The 21613-nt window shown below is 36.3% G+C and overlaps 1 protein-coding gene across 1 annotated transcript in view; it reads right to left on the bottom strand.

Annotated features, from left to right (window-relative positions):
• SKAP1 (src kinase associated phosphoprotein 1) overlaps nt 1-21613 on the bottom strand; it is a 275845-nt gene that overhangs the window by 235877 nt on the left and 18355 nt on the right. The window contains exon 2 of the mRNA XM_032615797.1: nt 4476-4581. Within this exon, the coding sequence (XP_032471688.1) occupies nt 4476-4581 (106 nt within the window). The remainder of the gene's footprint in view (nt 1-4475; nt 4582-21613) is intronic.

Genomic DNA, 21613 nt, shown 5'->3' with positions numbered 1-21613 from the left:
ATAAGCAAATATTTAAACTTGTAACACAGATGTACCAACAACACATTCCACATTTCTTCTCTTGATAAGCACACTTCATCTGAATGTTTTTTGTTTGGGGCTTTTTAGCTCAGTAACAAGCACTTGGGAAAAGTAACACTCTCTGTATAATTAATGGTAATGATATTTAGTCTACCCCTTGGAAAATCTTGCTCCCAAGAGTTATATTGGACTAACTCCTTGTCTTTCTTCCTACAATACAAAGACACAAGAACAATATATTCTTAAACTAAATCCTGTTTTAAAGCTAAATCCATGTTAAGCTGACAAGAAAAACTTGAAATTCCCAAAGAGAACTGGAATTATTTTTATGATATTTTTACCAATGTATCATGTTTCATGCAGAGTTATATGCTAACCACCCACAATGAGACATGTTCGAGATATTCTTTCAGTCTGTACTTAAAAAGTCCTGGTTTTGTGGGTTTTGTGCTCTAATCCTGTTACATAGTTATTTCTTTATTTCTTTCCATTTCAATATGCTACTAATCTACCTGTCTCTTTTGGGAACTCCTTTAAATTTCACAAAAGGAAACAATACTCCCAGTTTGTTTCCATTGGCTCTGGCCTTCACTTCCAACAGCGAGCATAAATGACTAGCTGTTCCAAAACGAGCCATCAAGAGAGAATTTATTCCTACCTCCGTAATAAAAATATTCTATTTTCTTCATCCCTCCCCTGACTCTCAATGTATTCTTGCTGTCAGATGGCCTCCCCTGAATCAAACTTAAGAAATGCTCAACTGTTTCTGCAAATGCATAAGAATGCCATCAAACGTCTGAGTGTAGATCAAGTCTGCTTCATTCCAGGTGTCTCACAGCTGGCGCTGGTACTGCAGTGACCACCATAATAAAACAGCAGGAGCCTCTGCCTGGCTTTCATCCTAATCATTCTCTAAAGAGCTCAGTGAAAACTTGGACTCAGAAAGTGAAAGCCGTTAGTTTTAGGGAGAAGGTTTAAATGAGGAGGCAGTGTGAAGAAGAGCAATGAACATCGCAGCTCAGGACATCAAATACCACAACAGGACTTCATTTCCTTGGACTTACAGAAATCGTTATCCTTTTTTTATTTTGTCTTACATGAAAAACATTACCCTTCATTGGTAACACTTTTAAGCCCCCCCCCCAGAAAAAACCTATAAAGATAGAACTACAGATATGATTTTAAGTCTGGGAGGACAGAGAATAGTGAAACTACCTGTACTGAAAAACAGATGAGCACTTGGACATCCATGACTCGACACAACTGTCATTTCCTGGGGTCGGTCACTCTAGGCAACAGAAGGGTGGCAAATGGCACATAACAACTGTGATGGAGTCAGATGCTTTGATTTACAGTGAGTCCACAGCCATGCAAACAGCACTGGATTCTGAGCCACCATAAAAATTAGGGCCAAGCCCCTAGAATTTACCAAAAATCAGAGCCAGTGCTATTTTCACTTCTCTCAACCCTTTTCATTCTCAAGCAGCACAGTATTGAGGAAAGAATTAAAGGAATTAAAGCGAGGACACAACAAAGATAGAGTGGAAAGTTGGGGGAGGAATATATGTATGTATGGTATTTACATTTATCTAGTGTCTTTCCGAGATTATCCTGCTAGATTTCTTACCCACCTTCCAAATAAGCCGTAATGTGCCAAATCAATAGTTTTATACAGGTTCCTACCCTCCCCCACAAATTTACCAAACCCCTAAAATTTTATTGCTTTAATATGACTAAAGATAAAACTTTTTAAGTGACTTTAATTCTTTTGATGTTACTTGGCAACTTGCCATATACATTTAACTCTCAAGTTTTTTTTTTTTGTTTGTTTTTTTTTTTTTTTAAACTCTCAAGTTTGATGACTTCCAAATTTCTTTTCACACCCAGCCTCTGGGAGAGATACAACTTCCACACAAAAAAGTAAATGTGGCTGGCATTGTACCAGCTTTCAGTGCTTTCAAACCAGCTGGTTTCAATACAGGCATAACATCAACCAGCCATACATGGGGCTATAGATGCAAGGTGGCTGAAAAAGAGGATTCAGTAAGACAAGGGTTACATTAACGGGATGATGATTGAACGGGCAAATGTAAGACAATTTCAAACAGCTTGCCAAAGGAAAGTCTCATTTTCTTGTACAGTATCTAATTTCTGGCTCCTCATTTCCTCCTGATCTGATAATTATGAAATTCTAAATAAAGTGTCATCTTTCTTGCAACAAATCAATGAACAGAAAGCTCCCATCAACAATGCAGATGTTTCCTAAAACTCCTGCTGATTATTTCCTGAATGTCTATCCCACAAACCACACAGCAAGTCCTTTGAGAACAAGGAACCCTCTCTACCTCATAACAAATACAGCTTCTACGTGTGCGAGCATGGGTATGTGTGTATGAGTGTGTGTATGCACTTAAAAAGAGGACTAAGAAGTAATATGTAAGTGATAACAGTGAGTCACCACAAAATCACCTTTTATTATCAATTTCAGATTGAAATTTAGTCCTTTCCAAGTCCTGTGGTACAAATATGGGAAAGGAGAATTCCTACTCATTGTATATTTGTCTCTACAGATGCAGTAAAATTGTTTTTACATTCCTTATCACAGATTTATACCATTAATACCATTAAAAGGTATCACCATTTATACCATTAATACAACATACACAATTATATTATGGCCAACCCTCACCCTATAATACAGTTTAAAATAATTCTACCTTTGTTCTTCGTGCCATCCTTATAATAATCCTAAAATACAAAGGTCAACTTTGTATTAAAAAAATTAAAAATTCTATAAGTTACTAACTGAGCCTTCAGGTACACAACTAAGCCTAAACTTATCTACTAATAAAGTAACATTATGGGGAAGTTTGTTTTAAACACTCTTCCAGCCTACCATAAATTATAGATATTCTCATTTTGCAAAAAGCTCCCATCTTTTGCATTCTGTTTGTTTCAATTATTCAGGGCAACCCAGAATGATAATTACACAGTCCCCAGTTGCTGAGTAAAAGTGACGTTTAATTAGCCAGCAGGAAAGATCGATTAAGATCCAGCAGGGCATCTTGTGAGGTTCTCTCACATTCCTGGAAGGAATATACTCTGGCTGTGCCCTTTGGAAGGATAAAACTCCTTGCTTGCTTCTAAGGAGTTTCAATGAGGCTTCTAAAGTAGATGCTAAGATTGGTCAGCCACACAAATTAAATTCCAGGTATAAGGACTTTCCTGGTGCTCCAGTGGTTAAGACTCCGTGTCCCGGGCTTCCCTGGTGGCGCAGGGGATAAAGAATCTGCCTGCCCATGCAGGGGACACAGGTTCGATCCCTGGTCCGGGAAGATCCCACATGCCGTGGAGCAACTAAGCCTGTGTGCCACAACTACTGAGCCTGCACTCTAGAGCCCGTGAGCCACAACTACTGAAGCCCACATGCCACAACTACTGAAGCCCATGTGCCTGGAGCCCCTGCTCCACAACAGGAGAGGCCACCTCAATGGGAAGCCCGCGTACCACAACAAAGAGCAGCCACTGCTCACTGCAGCTAGAGAAAGCCCACGTACGGCAACTAAGACCCAACACAGTCAAAACAACAACAACAAAAAAAACCACCGTGCTCCCAACGTGCGGAACTAAAATCCCACACGGTGCAGCCAAAAAAACAAACAAAAAAATAAATCCCAGGCATATCCCTGCAGTTGCTCTCCCTTTACTAAAAGTACTCATTTCAAACATTCTGAATCACATTGCCTCCAAGTTGGAAAACACGTAAAGTAACACTCTCTTATCCCCAACTCTCGTTCAATTACCACATTTCAAGCAAGAGGTGGTCGGGAAATATATTGTAAAGGAAAATTTTTATTTCTTCCACCATCAAGCAAGTGTATGCATCTGTCAGGTGCTCACATTCTAAAAGGTACAAATTAGGTCAGGGCTTTTAATTTAAAAAAACCAAAAACTTAATGAGCATGATATTCCAATCAGTCTGAGACTAAGACATTCTACTATGCTCAGAGAATCAACTGGATACGTCCAGTTTAAGTTTTCTATTAGGAAAGGACATGTGGATATAAAAGCAAGACCAAAAATCCTAACGAAAATTACCTCATACTGCTTAACATCTTCCCTTTCAGTAATTTGGACAAGCACAAATATTTAGCTTTTCACACATTTTGCAAAAGTGTTCAATAAAGACTAACATAACAATCCAAAGCAGAAAGCAGAATAATTTTTTTAACATACATAATTATCAAAGTATTTCCATTTTGGTAAACTACCCTAAATATGCCTGCCTACCTCCAGTGCAATTCAGTACACATTTATTAAGCCTCTACCAAGTATAAAGAACTATGATAGGTGCGTCTTACTTTGCTAATTTATATACAATTAAAGTAGATTTTACTGATTATAAATTGTTTCAAAGCTTATGAAGAAGAATAATGGAACCGGTTTATACAAACCTAGCTTTGATTTGCTGCAAGCCCCGTAGAATATGGTCTCTGTTGTCCCTTGCACCAGCACTAAGGTTCTCATTCCGCAAAACTTCTCCCAGGAACTCCTCAGTATCTAAAAGAAAAGGAAAGTTGATCAATGGAAAAGAAAAAGTACTAAGGGAGAAGGAGGAAAATCTGAAGGACTAAGAAACAGGTATTATTTTCTCTTTAAAAACTTTAAAGTTGTAGAACGAGGGGAATGTAATTAATGCCACAGAACTGTACACTTAATAGTGGTTAAAATGGTAAATTTTATGCTACATATATTTCACCAGAATAAAAAATAAATAAAACTTTATATATGCCTGTAAATGACATTTTCTGATAATCCAAGACCTTGCTATGAATTTAGAAAGCTAATGCATATATTAACCATAAGAAATAACTATTTTCTAAACCATCTTAAAGAAACATTCAAATATTAATTATCACCGATGGCAGAGGGTGGACTGTCAGTTTCATAAACATGTAAACATTACAAACAAGTCACAAGCCAATAGAAGCTAGAGAGAAATACCAGTAAATAGAACTGAAATTTAAACTAGAGCTGAACTGCAAAATCAAGAACAAAAAGGGCAGGCAGTCAAAGAAGAAAAATTAATTAGCAGATGCATCATTAATGAAAATGACAATGCAACCAATTGAAGGAACCCACATGGAGAAGAAAAAATGTGTCCAAGAGAAGGAAACTGCAATTATGTGAGCATAATTATATATTATTTCTATACATGATAGAAATATATAATATGGAACAAATGATGTTATGTTAAAAGAAATTGGGGGGGCATTTACAAATTTTCAAAGACAAAATAAACTGATAATGATTATAATTGCCAGAAATGCTAGCTATACGCTTTATTATGCAAAAAATAATTATAATCCCTAAAAAGCATATAAATAACATGGTTAAAAACTTCCACTTCCAAAAATATGAAACTGTATTATATATACTATCAAGATAATGTTATGAATGTATACAGTTGGGTTACATAAGCATACTTAAAATTTTGTTTTACATTCACACCACTCAACAACACCAAACAAAAAAATCCTAGATAGCCATTACCAGAACTTTTGATGGGGTATAAGATGTACTTTTGATGAAGTTCTAGAAGTAAAAAATTCACTGAGGACCACCATCAACTTCCAAGACCTGCATCACATTTATTGCATATGTCATTTAATAGGTTCCTCCAAGTTCCTCTAAAGGCTAAAGAATGAAAAAATGAGAAGTTTAATTAAAAGGTAAAAAATAAATGCTATCAATTAATGTAATATACCATGTTAATAGGATAAAGGACAAAGACCACGTGATCATCTCAATAGATGCAGAAAAAGCATTCGACAAAATTCAACAGCACTTCATGATAAAAAAGCACTCAACAAACTAGGAATAGAAGGAAATTTCCTCAGTCTCATAAAGACCATCTACAAAAAACCCACTAACATCACAATGGTGTGTAAAAAGTAATAAATAGAACCCTCATTTTAAGTAAGTCAGGATACCAGAAGAGGGAGCGCTCACGCCCTACCCATGTCAATTGCAGACCCAACAGGAAGGGATGTACCTTTGTAACTCCAACAGGAAGAATGTTGATACTTTACTACCCAGAAGGAGGAAGGAAAAATTTCTCCTTGCCCTGCAAGAGCCCAGCCAATGAGAGACTGTTACACAACTCAGCCAATGAAAAGCCATTACACTTTGAACTCCCAGTTTTCTCCAGTGGACTCTTGGTTTATAATAGCCCCTCCCAACTCCTTCTTCTCCTCTATAAAAGAAAGTTCCTCTCTTCTGTTCTCTGGATTTGCCTGTGGATCACCATAGATTGCACGTCCTGAATTGCAAGTCTTTGCTGTTCCCAAATAAACCCATTTTGCTGGTAAAAAAACTGGTTGCTTAAAAAAAAAAAAAAAAACTGGTTGCTTGATTGTTTTAGGTCAACAAGTGAAAGACTGAATGCTTCCTCCCTGCTTCTAAGATCAGCAGCAAGACAAGCTGCCTCCTCTCACCACTTATACTTAACATTGTACTGGTGCTGGCCAGGGCAATTATGCAAGAAATGAAATTAAAAGAGTCTAAATTAGAAAGGAAGAGGTAAAACTATCTCTACTTGCAAATGACATAATCTTGTATAAAGAAAACCCTAAGGAATCCATTGAAAAACTATTAGGTCTAATAAATGAGTTCAATAAGTTTGCAGGATACAAGATTAATACACAAAAATCAGTTGTAATGGGACTTCCCTGGTGGTCCAGTGGTTAAGAATCCACCTTCCAATGCAGGGGACGCGGGTTCGATCCCTGGTTGGGGAACTAAGATCCACATGCCGCAGGGCAACTAAGCCTGCGAGCCACACCTAGAGAGCCTGCGCACTCTGGAGCCCGCATGCCACAACTAGAGAAGCCCGCGTGCTGCAATGAAGACCCAGTGCAGCCAATAAATAAATATTTTTTAAAATCAGTTGTATTTCTATATAGTAGTAATGAAAAAATGAAAATTAAATTAGGAAACTTCCATTTAAGATAACATAAAACAGAATTAAATACTTAGGAATAAATTTAGCAAGAGAAGTATAAAACTTAAACTCTGAAAACTACAAAATATTATTGAAAGAAATTAAAGGCCTAAATAAATGGGAAGAATCTCATGTTCATATATGAGACTTACTGCTATTAATATGGGAATATTTCCATATTAATCTAAAGATTCAATGCAATCGCTATAAAAATCTCAGCTGGCTTTTTTTCACAAATTGACAAGCTAATCCTATGATTCATTTAGAAATCCAAGAGACCCAGAATATCCAAAACAATTTTGAAAAAGAAGAACAAATTTGGAGGATTCACATTTTCTGATTTCAAAACTTACTACAAAGCAACAGTAATCAAGACAATACAATACTGGCATAAAAACAAACACACAGGTCAAAGGAAAAGAACTGGGAATTTAGAAGTAACCTCACATTTACAGTCAATAAATTTTTGATAAGGATGCGAAGACAATTCAATGGAAAAGAATAGTTTTTCAACAAATGGTGCTGGAACAACTGAATATCCACATGCAAAAAAATGAAGTTGGACACCTACCTCACAAAATATACAAAAATTAACTCAAAATGGATCACATTTTGAGTTAATAAAAAGTAAAAGCTAAAACTATTAGAAGAAAATAGGCATAAATCCTTGTGACCTTGGATTAGATAATAGTTTCTTAGATATGATGCCAAAAGAACAAGCAACAAAAGAAAAAATTGGACATCAAAAATGAAAAACTATTGGGGACTTCTCTGGTGGTCCTGTGGTTAAGACTTCACCTTCCAATGCAGGTGGTACAGATTCGATCCCTACTCGGGGAGCTAAAATCCCATATGCCTCACAGCCAAAACACCAAAACATAAAACAGAAGCATTATTGTAACAAATTCAATAAAGACTTTAAAAAAATGAAAAACTATTGTAGTTCAAAGGGTGCTATCAAGAAAGTGAGAAAAATTTTGCAAATCATATATCTGATAGGAGACATATGCAGAAGTATAAAAAGCTCTTACAACTCAATAATAAAAAGACAAACAACCCAATCTTAAAACAAGCAGAGGATCTAAATAGACATTTATCCAAAAAAGATATACAAATGACCAATAAACAAATGAAAAGATGCTCAACATCAGTTGATACCAGGAAAATGAACCACAATGAGGTACCACTTTACATCCACTAGGATGGCTACAGTTAAGAAGATGGACAATAACATGGGCTGTCAAAGATCAAGAGAAATTACGACCCTCATACATTGCCAGTGGGAATATAAAATGGTGCCGCCATTTTGTAAATGTCTGGCAGTTCCTCAAAAGGCTGAACAGAGAGTTACCATATGACCCAGCAATTCCACTACTAGATATTACCCAAGAGAAATGAAAACAGGTGTTCAAACAAAAACTTGTACACAAATGTTCATAGCAGCATTATTTTTTTAAACATCTTTATTGGAGTATAACTGCTTTACAATGTTGTGTTAGTTTCTGATGTATAACGAAGTGAATCAGCTATTTGTATACATATATCCCCATATCCCCTCCCTCTTGCATTTCCCTCCCACCCTCCCTATCCCACCCCTCTAGGTGGTCACAAAGCACCGAACTGATCTCCCTGTGCCATGCAGCTGCTTCTCACTAGCTATCTATTTTACAGTTGGTAGTGTATATATGTCCATGCCACTCTCTCACTTCGTCCCAGCTTACCCTTCCCCCTCCCCATGTCCTCAAGTCCATTCTCTACATCGACGTCTTTATTCCTGTTCTGCCCCTACGTTCATCAGAACCTTTTTTTTTTTTTAGATTCCATATATATGTGTTAGCATACGGTATTTGTTTTTCTATTTCTGACTTACTTCACTCTGTATGACAGATTCTAGGTCCATCCACCTCACTACAAATAACTCAATTTTGTTTCATTTTATGGCTGAGTAATATTTCATTGTATATATGTGCCACATCTTCTTTATCCATTCGTCTGTTGATGGACATTTAGGTTGCTTTCATGTCCTGGCTATTGTAAATAGTACTGCGATGAACACTGTGGTACGTGTCTCTTTTTGAATTATGGTTTTCTCAGGGTATATGCCCAGGAGTGGGACTGCTGGGTCATATGGTAGGTCTATTTTTAGTTTTTTAAGAAACCTCCATACTGTTCTCCATAGTGGCTGTATAAATTTGCATTCACACCAACAGTGCAAGAGGGTTCCCTTTTCTCCACACCCTCTCCAGCATTTCTTGTTTGTAGATTTTTTGATGATGGCCATTCTGACTGGCGTGAGGTGATACCTCACTGTAGTTTTGACTTGCATTTCTCTAATGATTAGTGATGTTGAGCATCCTTTCATGTGTTTGTTGGCCATCTGTGTATCTTCTTTGGAGAAATGTCTATTTAGGTCTTCTGAGCAGCATTATTCTTAATAGCCAATATGTGGACAAAACCCAAATGTCCATCGACTGATGAATAGATAAATAAAATGTGGCATATCTATACAATGGAATATTATTCAGCAATAAAAAATGAAATGCTACAATACAAATAAATCTCTGAAATCATTATTTCACCAAACAAAAGAAACCAGTCACAAGGGCTCCATATTGTATAATTCCATTTACATGAAATATACAGGATAGGCAAAAATCTATAGAAACAGAAAGTAGGTTAGCGGATGCCTAGGGCTGTGGGAGAGATGGAGGCGGATTAGAGAATGAAAGCTATGGGGTTCAAGTTTTCTTTGGGGATGATGAAAATGTTCTAAAATTTATCTTGGTGATGATTGCACAACTCTGTGAATACTATACTAAAAGCCACTGGATTGTACACTTTAAATGGGATGGGTAGGGTGTATGACATAAGAACTATATCTCAATGAAGCTGTTAAAAAATATAAATGGGGCTTCCCTGGTGGCGCAGTGGTTGAGAGTTCGCCTGCCGATGCAGGGGATGCGGGTTTGTGCCCCGGTCCGGGAAGATCCCACATGCCGCAGAGTGGCTGGGCCCGTGAGCCATGGCCGCTGAGCCTGCGCGTCCGGAGCCTGTGCTCCGCAACGGCAGAGGCCACAACAGTGAGAGGCCCGCATACCACAAAAAAAAAAAAAAAAAAGAATGCATAAATGAACAAATTACAACATCTACACATATCCTTCTGAAATTTCAAAACTGAAGGAAAATGAAAACATTCCTCAAGCACCGACATGGAAAAAAGTAAGTAGTCTACAAAATAAAGAGTCAAAATGGCCTCTCCACAAAATAAGCACTAGAAGATGAAAGTTTTACAGTGTTTTAAAGGAAAAATACTGTGCTCAAGAATTCTAAGCATAGGCAAGATGTTGGTTATATAAAATGAAGGAGACCAACAAAACATTTTCCAACAGTTGTGGCTCTGAATTTCTACCACCTACATTCTTTCCTGAAGAAAATCTTTTCAAGGACACACTGATCAACAGAAAGAGGTGGTGATGAAATTCAAAACAGCCAAATAAGTTAAATCTAGATACTTGTGGTTAAGTATAGTTTAAAACTTATTTTAAAAAGTAATTCTTAATTAAGATGTTTGTAAAAAAATGTAATAAGCATCTGAATGCATTTAGAAAAGGAATAGAGAAGAAGAAAAGCCTTATTTACATAGGGCTAATGGGTACTATTCCATCCTGGACAATGATAATTAAAGCAAATGGGTTCAACTATGATTTTTCAAACACTAATGTAATAAAAGTAGAACAAAAGATTTTAAAAATATTCAATATAATAAAATATAGAAAAAAGAGAAAAATGTAGCACAACAGATAAAACTCATAAGATTATATATCACTGATGACAATAATTGTGAAATTATAATTACCACGTACTGAGAAAACAATCTGTGTAAAATATTATAAAATGTGACCAGCATTGTACAGAGTGACAGATTTATAGACTTCTATATTTCCAATATTAAATAAAAAAGAATGAAAAGATATACAATAAGCACCAAATTCAAAAAAATCAGAAAAGAGCAATAAACCAGCCTATGGAAAGGAGGAGAAAAGAAACAATAAAGATAAAAGCAGAATTAATAAGTCAGAACAGTGGTTGTCTAATAGTGCTCTCTGGAGTCATAAGCGTCTGATAAGAAAGAGAAGTTGGGGTTGGGGTGGGGTCAAGTGAGTGAAACTCTGGGAAACTCCCTTCCTTCCACTCACGATCCCCTTTGCTTTAATCACAAGTCCTTGGCTTTTATCTATTTATACACTGGGATTTCACATAAGATTTCAATTTTCAAAAGGTTCCATTGCACAACTTAGTGGTTACAAAACCACTGAACTTAAAAATAGTGAGAAAAATATGTATATAAATGCTAAATAAGTATAAGAGCTGGGACTTTTCAGAAGTGAGGGGAAATCCAGTAAATTGATATATCATCAGCAAATGTAATCAAGGAAAAGGGAGAGAACGCACAAATACACAGAAATGAGGCAGAATAAAAAGAAGCAATAACAAACACAAAAATTTTTTAAAGATAATGAAATATTTGATAAAGTTGGTGAGATTTCAAGTTATTTTAATTTTCTTTTTTGTGCTTTTATGCATATTTAAATTTTATGATAGTGGGCATCATTTTTACCCCTTTAAAAGATTATTTCAAAAACAAAGTGCTATGTAAACAAAATAAAGTTCCATGCAAATAAATATGAAAATCTCCGTGAAAGTTTCTGAGAAAAATATAAATTTCTAAAACTGAATTGAGAAACGGAAAACCTGAATCCTGAACAGGCTAATAACCAGGGGAAAAGAAGAAAAGGTTGCTAAATGTTTTTTTGAGTTCATATTAATATAGTTTTTTAGATGTTTTTCAAACCTTTAAGTAATGAATAATTCTTGTTCTATATAAATTATTCCTGAGTATAATTCTCAAATTATGAGAAACTTCTCAAATCATTTCATATAACCTAGCATAACCACAGTTCTAAAAGAGCACAAAAAGGAATCAGTTTAAAGTTAATATAGAGGGGGCTTCCCTGGTGGCGCAGTGGTTGAGAGTCTGCCTGCCGATGCAGGGGACGCGGGTTCGTGCCCCGGTCTGGGAAGATCCCACATGCCATGGAGCGGTTGGGCCTGTAAGCCATGGCCGCTGAGCCTGCGCGTCCGGAGCCTGTGCTCCGCAGCGGGAGAGGCCACAGCAGTGAGAGGCCCGCGTACCGCAAAAAAAAAAAAAAGTTAATATAGAGGGAAGGGTGGGGGGCGGGGAGAGTTAGGGAGTTTGGGATTGGCATGTACATACTGCTGTTTAAAATGGATGGCCAACGGGGGACCTACTGTGTAGCACAGGGAACTCTGCTTGGTATTATGAGATGACCTAGATGGGAAGAGAATTTGAAGGGGAATGGATGCATGTGTGTGTATGGCTGAGTCAGTTTGCTGTGTGCCTGAAACTAACACAGCACTGGGGTGGTTTTTTTTTTTTTTTTAACATCTTTATTGGAGTATATTTGCTGTACAATGTTGTGTTAGTTGTTGCTATATAACAAAGTGAATCAACTTTATGTATACATATATCCCCATATCCCCTCCCTCTTGCGTCTCCCTCCCACCCTCCCTATCCCACCCCTCTAGGTGGTCACAAAGCACCAAGCTGATCTCCCTGTGCTATGCAGGACAGGAATAACACAGCACTGTTAATCAGCTATACTCCAATATAAAATTAAAAGGTTTTAAAAATTTTTTAAATAAAATTAAAAAATAAAGTTAATATAGATACAAAAATCCTAAATAAAATACTAGTAGATCACACCTAGCAGTATATTAAAAGAATAATATAGTTTATCCTGGGAATATAAAGATGTTTCAATATTACTGATGTATTAGATATTTATTTAATAGGTTAAAAGAGAAGTCTATACAAACCTCTTGGCAAATGACAAAACCACCTCTGATTATATTTATTATCTATTTGTGACAAAACTATATTAAATAGAAGTAAAAGAATACCTTCTTAACCTAAGGAATATATATGTCGCAAACTAGCATCATATTTATGGCTGAAAAACTAAAGTCATTATTATTTATTTTTTTTTTTGTGGTACGTGGGCCTCTCACTGCTGTGGCCTCTCCCGTCGCGGAGCACAGGCTCCGGACGTGCAGGCCCAGCGGTCATGGCTCACAGGCCCGGCCACTCCGCGGCATGTGGGATCTTCCCAGACCGGGGCACAAACCCGTGTCCCCTGCGTTGGCAGGCAGACTGTCAACCACTGTGCCACCAGGGAAGCCCTAATGTCAATATTATTAAAGATTGTTTTTCCAGCTACTCCCACTGTCAAATAACATTGTTCTGGAGGTTCTAGACAAAAAGAAGTCTTAGAAGGAAAAAAAACATCATTATGCACAGATATTATAACCAAAGACATAAGCTTAAAACTATGAAGTTGGAAAACTTTTAGAAATTGTAAGAATTCACTAGGGTAGCCAGAAAATAAATTCCTTAAAAATCGGTAGCTTTTTGGGTAATAGTAGAAGAGCTTATGTTGGAATGACTTTCCGATAGATAAGAATTATCAACACTAGACAAAAAATTCAAAAGCAACTATTTTAGGGCACCAAACAGTAGCCAAAAGCAGGCAGAAATTGGTGGGGATTTGATCCTTGAAAGAAAGGAACTGCAGGGTGAGACTTGTGTTTATATAGCTTTTCACCTAAAGGTACTCCCAGTCCATGTCGGGTGGAGTGGCTAGGGAGCACCCTTAGGCAAAAAGCTTAGTGGGCTGTGGGAAAACACCAAATGCCACAACTTACATATACTTGGAATCTCAGAAGGTCAAAACCAGAATAGGACAGAAAATGTACCAGAAGAAATAATCGTCAAAAATTTCCCAAATTTGATGAAAAATATTAACTTACAGATTCAAGAAGCTCAGTGGACCTCAAGTAGGATAAACATAAAGAAAACTAAACACTGGCAAATTATAGTCAAACTGCTGAAAATCAAAGATAAAGAGAAGAATTTCAAAGAAGCTAGAGAAAATGACCCATTACCCATAAGAAAATAATGATAGGAATGAGAGTTAACTTTTCATCAAAAATAATGGAGGCCAGAAGACACTAGAACGACACATTTAAAGTACTGAAAAGAAAAAGGGAAAAAAACCTGTCAACCCAGAATTCTATATCCAATGACAATAGCTGTCGAAATGTACAGGCAAAATAAAGACGTTTTTCAGATAAACAAAAACTGAGAAAACTTTTTGCTAACAAACCTGCTCTAAAAAAACAAATCTAAATGAAATTCATCATGCTGAAGGGAACTGACACCAAAGGGAAATTCAGATCTACAGGGGTACCAAAATGCTAAATATGTGGGTAAATATAAAATATTATCACTTTTTTTCCTCTTTCTCTTCATTTCTTCAAAAGATAACTGGCGAGCTAAAGCACAGATTATAACACTGCATTGCACAGCTTATAACATATGTACATGCAAAATATGTGACAGCAATAAAACAGAGGATGGGGGAAGGGGAGAAAATGAACCCCCTTTAGTGGTATAAAATTAACTCTGAGTAGCCTGTGATAAGTTAAGGAACATATTGTAATCACTGGAACAACCCTAACAAACAAAATAAGGAGGAACAATTTTCTAAAATAGAGAAATTAAAATGGAATACTAAAAGCATTTGATTAATTTTTTTAAAAGCAAGTGTAATAAAAAAAAATGTGACAATTGCAAAACAGATAGTTAAATGGTAGACCCTAGATCCATCCATAACAATAATTATATTAGATGTAAATGAATTAAACACTTCAATTAAAAAGCAAAGATTTTCCTAACTGAATAAAAATGCAAGACCCAATTATATGCTGTCTACAGGAGACACTTTTTTCCTTCCAGTTTTATTGAGATATAATTGACATACAGCACTATGTAAGTTTAAGATGTACAGCATAATGATTTGACTTACATATGCCATGAAATGATTACCACAGTAAGATTAGTGAATACCTATCATCTCATATAGACACAAAATTAAATTAAAAATTTTTTCCTTCTGATAAGACCTCTAAGGATTTACTCTCAACAACTTTCATATAAACTGTACAGCAGTGTTAATTATATTTATCATGTTGTACATTACATCCCTAGCATTTATTTATCTTATGACTGGAGATCTGTATCTTTTTTTTTTTTTTTTTTTGGTGGTACACGCAGGCCTCTCACTGTTGTGGCCTCTCCCGTTGCGGAGCACAGGCCCCAGATGCGCAGGCTCAGCGGCCATGGCTCACGGGCCTAGCTGCTCCGTGGTATGTGGGATCTTCCCGGACCAGGGCACGAACCTGTGTCCCCTGCATCGGCAGGCAGACTCTCAACCACTGCGCCACCAGGGAAGCCCTGGAGATCTGTATCTTTTGACTGCCTTCATCCAGTTCCCCCTCCCTCCACCCTCCACCTTTGGCAATTGCAAATCTGATCTCTTTTTCTATGAGTTTGTTTGTTTTTGAAGTATAATTGACTTACAACACTATGTTAGTTCCTGGCACACAACATAATGATTCAAAATTGTTATACATCTCAAACTGATCACCATGATAAGTCTAGTTATCTGTCAGCATACAAAGATATTACATAATTATTGGTTATATTCTCCAAACTGTACATTTCATACCTGTGACTCATTTATTTTGTAACTGGAAGTTTGTACCTCTTAATCTCCCTCACCTATTTCTCTCCTCCCACCTCCCCACTACCCTCCCCTCTGGCTACCACCTGTTTGTTCTCTGTATCTATGACTCTGTTTCCATTTAGTTACATTTGTTCATATTTGTTTTGTTTTTAAGATTCCACATATAAGTGAAATCATACAGTATTTGTCTTTCTCTGTCTGACTTACTTCACTTAGCATAATACCCTCAAGGGCATACTTATCTTGTTCCTGACCTTAGAGGAAATACTTTCAGCTTTTCGTCATTCAGTATGATGTTAGCTGTAGGCTTGTCACACATGGCCTTTATTATGTTGAGGTATATTCCCTCTATACCCATTTTACTGAGAGTTTTTATAATAAATGGATGTTGAATTTTGTCAAAATCTTTTTCTGCAACATATGATGATCATATGATTTTTATTCTTCAATTTGTTAATGTAGTGTATCACAGTGATTGATTTGTGGATACTGAACCATCCTTGCATCCCTGGGATTAATCTCACTTGATCATGGTGTATGATCCTTTTAATGTACTGTTGATTTGGTTTGCTAATATTTTGTTGAGGATTTTTGCATCTACGTTCATCAGTGATATTGGCCTGTAATTTTCTTTTTTTGTTATATCTTTGTCTGGTTTTGGTATCAGGGTGATGCTGGTTTCACAGAATGTGTTCAGAAGCATTCCTTCCTCTGCAATTTTTTTGGAATAGTTGAGAAGGATAGGTGTTAACCCTTCTCTAAATGTTTGGCAGAATTCACCTGTAAAGCCATCTAGTCCTGGAATTTTGTTTCTTGGGAGTTTTTAAAATACTGATGCAATTCATGTTTTGTATTTCTTCCTGATTCAGTCTTGAGAGATTGTACATTACTAGGAATTTGTCCATTTCTTCTAGGTTGTCCATTTTATTGGCATATAATTGTTCAAAGTAATCTATAAGAGACACACTTTAAATATAAAGACACAGATAGGCTGAAAAAAAAGAATGGAAATTATACAGTATGCAAAGAGTAAACATAAGGAAGATGGAATGGGTATACTAATGTAAGACAAAGTAGACTTCAGTACATGGAGTATTACAAGAGATAAAGAGGGATATTTCATAATGATAAAAGGGCCAAGTCATCAGGAAGATAGAACAATTATAAAGTGTATGCACATAATAAAATAGCTGCAAAATACCTGAAGCAAATTCCAATGCAACTAAAGTAAGAAAAAGACATATCTACAATCATAGTTGGGGATTTTACTACCCTGTTTCAGAAACTAATAGAACAACTATACAAATAATCAGCAAAGAGATAGAGGACCTGAACAACACTATCAACAACTTTGATCTAATTGACATTCATAGAATGCTACATCTAACAACTACAGAATACACTTTTTTTAAAGTGCATATGAAATGTTCACCAAGATATACCTTATTCTAGTCCATAAAATAAGTCTTATAAACACCAAAAGTCGGGCTTCCCTGGTGGCGCAGTGGTTGAGAGTCCACCTGTCAATGCAGGGGACACGGGTTCATGCCCCGGTCCAGGAAGATCCCACATGCCACCAAGCGGCTAGGCCCGTGAGCCATGGCCGCTGAGCCTGCGCGTCCAGAGTCTGTGCTCCGCAACGGGAGAGACCACAACAGTGAGAGGCCCATGTACTGCAAAAAAACAAACAAACAAACAAAAAAACACCAAATGTCTAAAATCTTAGAGTATGTTCTCTGACCATAAAATAAGTTAGAAATCAATAACAATGAGATATCTAAAAAGCCTCAATTCGAAGTAACGTAAATCAAAGAGGAAATACTCTTCTTTGAATAAACTGAATGACTGTAAAATACAACACATCCAAATTTGTAGGACGCAGTTAAATCCACACTTAAGGGAAACATACAGCTTTAAATGCTTATGGTAGAAAAGAAGAAAGGATTAAAATCAATGATCTAAGTTTTCATCTTAAGAAACTAGAAAAAGAAGAACAAACTAAACTCCAAACAGGAAAAAGAAATTAATAAAGATAAGAATGGAAATCAATTAAATAGAGAGCCGAAAAAACATTGGTTGGTTCTTTTAAAAGACCAATAAATTTGATAAGTCCCTAAAGGTTTTATCAAGATTCATAAAAGGATAAAAGAGAAAACCCAAATTACCAATATCAGATTGAGAGGGGAAAAGGAAGAAAAGATATTTCTCACACTTTAGAAAACAAACACAAACATATTTACCTTTCCCTCTAACAAAAAAGGCATTGTTACTCACCGTAGAAACATCGGAAAATAAAGAAATTGATATAAGCAACAAAATTTGCAATCCCATCCTCTTTCAGGTTTTTGTTTTTTGTTTTTTTGGCCACGCCGGGCAGCATGCAGGATCTTAATTCCCTGACCAGGGATCGCACCCATGCCCCCTGCAGTGGAAGCATGGAGTCCTAATCACGGGACCACCAGGGAACTCCTAACTCTTTCAGTTTTTATTCTGTGCTAACAAAGTCTTTTTATTTTCATTTACAAAAATGAGATATCAAATGTTCTGAATTTTTTCCACTAAACCCTGGTTATTGGTTATATCATAGATCATATAATGAAATATTATATAACCAATTAAAAATAATATTCATGAAGAAAATTTAAGGAATTCAAAAATTCTCACAGCATATTATTAACACAATACTGAACGAAAAGGAGAAGGAGAAGAGGAAGAAGAAGAAGAAAAGGAAGAGGAAGGGGGAAGGAGGAGGAGGAAGAGTAGAGGGAGGATGACAGGAGGAGAAAGAAGGAGGAATGCTGAAGGACTGACATTACTCAACTTAAAGACTTACTACTATGCTACAGTGATCAAGACAGAGTAGTACTGTTGGAAGAACAGACACAGATCAATGGAACAGAACAGAAAACACAGAAATAGCCTCACACAAACACAGTCAACTGATCTTTGACAAAGATGTAAAGGCAATTCAGTGGAGAGAGGATAGTCTTTTTAACAAATTGTGCTGTGACAACTAAACATCCAAATGAAAAAAAAAAGGCACAGCTCTAACTTTTCACAAAAATTAACTCAGAGTGGATCATAGACCTAAATGTAAAATGCAAAACTGTAAAATCTTAGAAGATAACACAGGAGAAAATGTAGGTGACCTTGGGTTTGGCAATGAGTTTTTAGTTACAAGACCGAAAGCATGATGAATGAAAGAAATAATTTAGGCTTCATTAAAATGGAAAACTTCTGTTCCGCAAAAGACAGTGTTAAGAGAATGAAAAGACAAGCCACAGACTGGTAGAAAATCTTTGCAGAACACATATCTAATAAAGGACTTATATCCAAAATATTCAAAGAACTCTTAAAACTCAACAATAAGAAAACAAACAACCCAATTTTAAAATGGATATAAGATGTGCATTTGTCATCTGTGTACCTTCTCACCAAAGAAGATACGCAGATGACAAATAAGCATATGAAAAGGCACTCAGCATCATATGTCACTAGGGAATTGCAAATTAAAACAACAATGCGATATCACTATGTAACTATTAGAATGGATAAATTTTTTAAAATTGACAATACCGATAGCTGGCAAGGATGTAGAGCAACCAGAACTCTAATTGCTGATGGGAATGTAAAATGGTATAGCCACTTTGGAAGATGGTCTGGTTTCTTCCAAAGCTAAACATAGTCTTATCAAAAGATCCAGCAATCACACTCCTGAGTATTCACCCAATTGAGTTGAAAACTTATGTCCACACAAAAATCTGCACATAAATGTTTATAGCAGCTTTATTTATACTTGCTAAAATTTTGGAAGCAACCAAAGTGTCCTTCAGTAGGTGAGTGGATAAATAAATTGTGGTACATACAAACAGTGGAATACTAGTCAGTGCTAACAAGAAATGAGCTCTCAAGCCATGAAAAAACATGGGGGAAGTTTAAATGCATATCACTATGTGAAAGAAGCCAATCTGAAGAGGCTACATACTGTATGATTCCAACTACATAGCATTCTGGAAAAGGCAACACTATAAAAAGATCAGGGGTTCAAGAGGAGTCAGGGAGGGATGAATAGGTAAAGCACAGGAGGCTTGTAGGGCAGTGAAACGATACTGTATGATACTTTAATAATGGTTGACACATGGCTTTATGTAATTATCAAAACCTATAGGACTTTACAACACAAAGAATGAGCCTTAATGTCTGCAAATTTCAAAAACTCATTTAGTAGGTTGGGGAATCTCAGGAAAAAATGCAGACTGTAACAACATAATCTAACTGATTACAAATATATGAATTAAACTCACTGAAGAAATGGGGGAAAGGTACTGACCTAAGCAACACTGGAAATGGGTAGTCTATAAGACCAAAGGCAAAAGGAACTGCACGTGAATACTGGACCCTAGTCAATAAAGTTGTTTCCAATGGGTGTAGGGGTTATCAATTCTTATACTGCTATACATGTATACTCTAATCAAACAATAAATGGATGATGAATGGTGGGAGCCAAGTTTCTTAGTGTTGGAGTGGAAAAGATAAGAGCAAGCAGCAAGAATATTAAGGAGAAGAGCTGAATAGACATTTTTCCAAAGAAGACATACAGATGGCCAACGGACACAAGAAAAGATGTTCAACATTATTATTAGGGAAATGCAAATCAACACCACAATGAGATATCACCTCACACCCCTTAGAATAACTATTATCAAAAAGGTAAGAAGTAATAAGTGCTGGAGGAGATGTGGAGAAAAAGGAACCCTCATGCACTGTTGGTAGGAGTGTAAATTGGTGCAGCCACTATGGAAAACAGTATGGAGATTCCTCAAAAAATTACAAATTAAACTAATATATGATCCAGCTGTTCCACTTCTGGGTATTTATCCAAAGAATACAAACACACTAATTCAAAAAGATATATGTACCTCTATATTCAGCACAGCATTTTTTACAATAGCTAAGATATGGAAACAGCCATCAGTACGTGAATGGATAAGGAAGATGTGGTATATATAAATACAATATATTACCATTCAGCTATAAAATGATGAAATCTTGCCATTTGTGACAACATGGACGGACCTTGAGGGTATTATGCTAAGCAAAATAAGTCAAAGGGAGAAACAAATACTGTATGATTTCACTCATATGTGAAATATAAAAAACAAACAAATAAAATAAATGAACAAAACAGACCAAAAAGAACAAACATGTAGATACAGATAACAGAGTATTGGTTATCGGAGGGGGGTGGGCGGTGAAATGGGTAAAAGGGGGTCAACTGTACATGACAGATAGAAACTAAATTTTCGGTGGTGAGCGCATACAGAAGTAGAAATATAATGTTGTACAAATGAAACTTATATAATGTTATAAAACAATGTGAGCTCAATTTAAAAAAAGAATAGTAAGGAGTCTAAAATGAATTAAGAATGGAAGACATCAATAAGAACTCATGTTTAACTTTGTATAGATACAGATGGTTATGTATAGAAATTGCTTATAGATATATTTATATGTGGGGTTACCTTGGACACATATATTTCTTTGCTTTGTCAGCTGAGAAGGCCTAAAAGAAACAACATTCCAGTGACAATGAGCACACCTACTACCCAGATATTGATTTCTAATACCAATCTTCAGTAAAAGGAACCAACGCTTTTTTGAGAGATGGCTGATTTTAGGACTGGGGCAGGACACACACAAGATGACCCTGGAGTATCTTGTAGTGCCAGAAAGTAAGGAAGTGCCCAAAACACACACACACACACACACACACACACACACACACACACACACACAATTCATGGGGCATGTCAAAAGGAGCCCAGGAGCCAAGTAAAAGCGCGCCTGATGGCCAAAGCTACAACAATTTGAGCAACAAAGTTAGGTAACATTGGATTATAACTCAAAGTATAAGTATTCATGA

This window comes from Phocoena sinus, chromosome 20 (assembly GCF_008692025.1).
Source record: "Phocoena sinus isolate mPhoSin1 chromosome 20, mPhoSin1.pri, whole genome shotgun sequence".
Taxonomy (NCBI): Eukaryota; Metazoa; Chordata; class Mammalia; order Artiodactyla; family Phocoenidae; genus Phocoena; species Phocoena sinus.
The sequence above is the reverse complement of the archived record's forward strand: the minus strand, read 5'-3'. Positions and strand labels throughout refer to the sequence as shown.